General features: G+C 40.4%; 1 protein-coding gene across 3 annotated transcripts in view; it reads right to left on the reverse strand.

Moving 5' to 3' along the window:
* Nucleotides 1–3,842, reverse strand: part of rcan3 (regulator of calcineurin 3) — a 22,424-nt gene extending 18,582 nt beyond the window's left edge. For all 3 annotated transcript variants that reach the window (XM_030786888.1, XM_030786886.1, XM_030786885.1), the window contains exon 1: nucleotides 3,645–3,842. In XM_030786888.1, coding sequence (XP_030642748.1) covers nucleotides 3,645–3,842 — 198 coding nt within the window. The remainder of the gene's footprint in view (nucleotides 1–3,644) is intronic.
* Nucleotides 3,843–5,232: the final 1,390 nt, after the last annotated feature.

Here is a 5,232-nt window from a genome sequence, read left to right on the forward strand (position 1 = left end):
GGGAAAGGGAGAGAGAGGGAGGAGAACCATCACACACACACACACACACTCACACACACCTAATGCAGGGAAGTGAAGATGAAGAGGAGATAGGGGTCGGTGGTGAGTGTTTGGAGTGTGCCATTTTCTGAAGGCAGCAGTAACAAGGACAGGCTGCTTACCAGTCCGCAGACTCCCAGCTTTTCCCTAGGCTAGAAAATGCATTCCCTATTTTTCATTTCAAAAAGGCCTCTGAGAAAAAAAAAAAGAGGAAGCCAGGTATTCAGAAGCACAAGAGAGAAAATCCTATAACCCTTTCTTCAAATCATTCTAGAAGAAACTGGACAAAAAGGGAACACAGTGTATTTGTCAACAACGTAATTAAGTCCTTTTCGTGAGAGATGGAGGAAGTTTATCTTTTCTTCCGTTCCCTCTATTTTCCATCAATAAATTACATCCTCCAGAAAAAGTTGGCCAGGACAAAAGGGTAAATCAAGTTTCATAACTCATCTCTGCACAGTGAGCTCTCAACTAATGGAATGCATTCTCAAATCACCCTCCTAAGGGACAGTCTCTTGTGTATTGCTTTTGTGAGGAGAATAAGAGAGATTCAAACTATGGCTGGTGAGAGAATGTTTGTTTACAAGTTGTCTACTGTGATGTCTACCTATTACAACCTACTGAATCCCTACATAAATGGCTACTCTTGAGCATCTGTAATACTCAATCCTGTGTTAATCTAAAGATTGTTTAAGATTACAGTCAGGCAAAAATGTTCATGCAAACTTGCATGTCTATTCTCCATTTCACCTATATAAGCATGTTTCATACTTTAGACAACTGAATGTAGTATATAATGAGTTTGCAGTGCATTGTGGGTGATCTATTCTACTGAGTAAGGTCACCAGTGGCGTACTCTCTCTTTCACACACACACACACACACACACACACACACACACAAACACAGACACACACACACACACACACAGAGAAAACAACACAAAACCTAGATCAAAACCAAGCCTTGATCTGATACACAAACAAAGGATCATGAGCAACCCAAAGATCAGCTGAGTCATGATCTTCTTAAACACACATCCACACATAACACTGAACTGCTATGGGACATGGATATGACCTGCCACTGAACACCTTAACCATAATCATACAAGGATTGTGTTTTCTTCATTTTGGATTGATTTCAAATTTAATGTCCCAAATAACACTGTGAGTACATGTGTAAGTATCTCTATGTTGGTATCTGTGTAGTTATTACATATTTAACATAATCAGCTGTTACATTTATTGGTCAATAAAATACACAGTATAAATACTTAACCTAGAAAGTAGTTACACTATTTAGTGCTCATATGTAAGCAGATGGGTACTGGACATTGAGGCTTGTGTGAGAGAGTAGTTTGGATGCCTGGCATGAAGTCATATCTGTTAAGATGCACCTTGCATTTACTGTAACAGGAGTGAAAGGAAAGTCAATACAGAATTACAGACATTTCCTCTCTGAAAGTAAAAGCAAGCAAGTGGGTCATAAAAAATCCACCACATTCCAGCAATATCCTTCAAAGACAAGAGTGGTGTTTCTGTCTTTTTCCCCTCAAGCTAATGTAGGGTTTGAAAGTACTTTTTTTTTTTTTTTTTACCGACCACCTAGCGAGACGTCCCTCCTAGAAGTTTTGAAAGAGTATTCTTCGAACGTTGTGGGAATGTTGGACGCTAGCTGCAGGGGCCTAAGACGAACTCTACCGAATGTAGGTTATGATGTTCCATGCTTTGGTCTCTCCATTAGCTGTGAAGCAGACAAATTTAGACTGCCTGTGATTGTTCTGAAAAATAAAGCCATCTAGTCGGCACCTGAGGAGCTGACACATGGATGAATGAAGAACAGGAGCCGGTCACTCCACCTGTCTGCTGCTCCTCCAGACTTCAGATCTTTAAATATCTGTTTGAGAGTGGAGGTGAAGCCATTTTTACACAAACTCCTTTAGTCTAGTGTGAAATAGCACCAGCATGGCATAAAGCCACCTCATAAACTATGTGTTACTTTCAAAGTATGGCAAGAAAGTCTTCATACGTGTGACGTACATAAATAGACTAGCCATTTTGAGCTGCCAAATTAAGGAATGCTTATTTGAGATTATGGTTCATGAAAAGAGTTCTTTTATGAACCTTTGGATAAAGAGATGGTTCTTAAAAGAACCTTAGGGCACATGCATATGCACTCATGGTGAGAATTTCACATAATGAGATGTAATGGAAACAAATATTTTCTAGCTGTGGCCTAAAGGCTAGAGAAGTGGGCTTGGGACTGAAAGGTCACTGGTTCAATTCCCTGAACCAGCAGGAAAAATGTGGGCATACAGTGCTTTCCCCTCTCTCAGTATCCACAGCTGAAGTGCCCTTGAGAAAGGCACCTCGCCCCCAACTGCTCCCCAGGCTGTGTGGTTGCCCACTGCTCTGTGTGTGTGTGTGTGCTCACTACTTGGATGGGTTAAATGCAGAAGATAAATTTCCCACTGGGATTAATAAAGTATAAAAAAATTAAAATATTGCAAAATGAATCCCCAACGTACTCTCGAGTCCTAACCCCCACTTCACTGTCTGACTCCTGTCGTGAGGTCAGCAGTTTGAGCCTGTCTTAGGGTGAAAACATCTTGTTTTAAAGAATCCAGAGTGAGGATTCTTTTACAAATCATGAAGAAGGGTTCAACATTGTACCCAAGTGTTCCTCTATAATTTCAATCTCAGGAATCCTTAAAGTTTGCTCTTTTATTCTTAGAGGGTCATTGTGTTTACAGTCATTTGAGTGAGTGAGTGAGTAAGTAAATGAGTGAACATGTGTGTGTGTGTGTGTGTGTGTGTGAGAGAGAGAGAGAGAGAGAGAGAGAGAGAGACAAAGACAGAAACAGAGAGAGAGAGACTATAGCTGAAGGAGAGTCCTTGGAAGGGCCGGTGCTCCAAATATGTAACCGGATTAGAGGGGCAGAAAATTGAAAGTATTTTCTGCATTTCTCCGTGTGTTTAGACGGAGGCCAAGACTTTCCACTCTCCAGAGCCAGACACAGGCTGGAGAATGACAGAGATGCACACACTTGTTCAAGGCCTGATTCCACATACCTGCGATTAGCTCACTGTCTTGGTGCTGTCTGTCACTGCTTACACTGACTACACGACCCTGGACAATGTTTTCAGAATCATTAATCAAAACACTCTCAAAAGGACAGAGACCTGCTCTCTCTCTAAAAGTTTTTGAAAAATCTCAGAATTTTGGCAAGATCAAGCAAAAAATACTTACAGCAACTAATTAAAAAAACATTCTAAGCCGAATCAAGGACTAGATGTGAAAATGAACTGTTTAGTTCTTGTATTCAGGGCAATGAAATATCCGCTGATATACTGATTCTCCTTTCTAACTGAAATAACCACATGAAAACAGAGCAGAGGAACTATAAAGGAGGTTTGTGCTCTGGTTGTATAGGTGTGCTGTCACTTTGTAACAATAACCGGACATCAGTAACTACAGTAAAATGGCATATAAAGATGGGAAGCCATTTCGTGGCGCTCAAACGAGATAATCACAGTGCTCTCTTCCCTCTGCAAAAACAGGATTTTATCAAATGTGCGAGAGGAAGTGACATGACACGCTCACCCGCTGTCGTTCTTCCTGGAAGACGGCTTCATGGACACTGCAGGCGAACAGGGCCGTAGGAAGGTCACTAAGATCCATCATCTCTTCTGAGTCTTCATCATTCTCCCCAAACAACATCTCCTCTTCCTCATCCTCCTCAGGATCGCTGCTGTAGGCCTCTGAGCCATTACTCCAGGACTTAGCCCCATCTCGTAGCATGGCTGGGCCTTGCCACTTTAATACAGAGAGCAGAGGGATGAATGGATGGATGGATGGATGAGTGGGTGGATGGATGAGTCTGGATGAGATGATGGGGAGGGAAGAAGTGAGATGAGATGTAAAAGAATTACAAAGAAAAGTGAGAAAAGAGAGAAAGAAAGATGACTAGTGATGGTGGGTTACAGTTCTAAATACAAAGTTCAATATAAACACTTTAGAATTTTTCTATGACTGCATGTCTGTGCAATAACAACATATATCAGTATAATTTGGTATGTATTTATACACCATGTGTCACCATATTCAGTACAATTACAAATCATATGTTCTCAGACACAGACATAGACACACATACACACAGACACAAACACACACATAAACACGCACAAAGTTACACTGTACTTCTCAAGCTGACAAGTTTGGACATCAGTAAGGACAACAGGACTTGCTATTGTATAATGACCAGTTCTCCTGATTTTTTACATCCACTGATTTTTGAAAACTATAGACCAAATTGAGTCAGTACTCAACCACTTACAAACCAGCATGAAAACTGTTGCACTGTTGCAAATTGTTGATAGAAAGTACTTCTTTAAAGAAAACTGAATAAAAAGATAATAATGATAATAATAAGCTTTTCCAAAGTAAGTTTGTGTTAAGTATCATTATTGTCATTTAACTTAGGAGCCTGAAGCGACAATGAGCACTCATCATGTCTTACAGTGACATCTAGTGGCCCTTCAACAGTCGGTATTACGTTTAATATTATGACTGTTTACTTCAGTATTACTATCCGATATTATAACTCATATCAGTTTACATATTACAGTCCAATACCATGATTCACTCCTGTTTACTTAGCACAATACCTGTTTTACAATGACACAGAATATTATTGCTGTTTATGCGGTTGTTCTGGCAACTACAGTGAATGTGACTGAGCAGTATGTAGATTACAAACTAGCAGAACAGTTTTTCCGCAGAGTACTGCTGCATGTGGCCTTTACCGAAAGATAGACAATACAGTGAGTTACAATAGGTTATCCGTAACAATGTGATTTGCCAAATAGACACCTCACAAACTATACCACACATTGCCTCATGGACAAACAATTCCAATACTGATGCAAATGGTCGATTTCGACTCGAGCAAATAATTACATGGAACGTAAGAATCAACCGAAACGCATAGGACAGTCCTACGTAAAAAATAAACACACGATATGAAGTTGTTACATCAGATCGGCAAGATCTGAAGAGCTAACCTGTGCGAAGCGCACTGCCACTTGCAGGACAGCCTTGTCAATGTCAAAATAACAAAATGTCATCGAGATGAGGCGGAAAACTATGGCTGACAACCAGATGCCGCAACATTGGACTCTCAACTAAA

Source organism: Chanos chanos, chromosome 10 (genome assembly GCF_902362185.1).
Source record: "Chanos chanos chromosome 10, fChaCha1.1, whole genome shotgun sequence".
Lineage (NCBI taxonomy): Eukaryota > Metazoa > Chordata > Actinopteri > Gonorynchiformes > Chanidae > Chanos > Chanos chanos.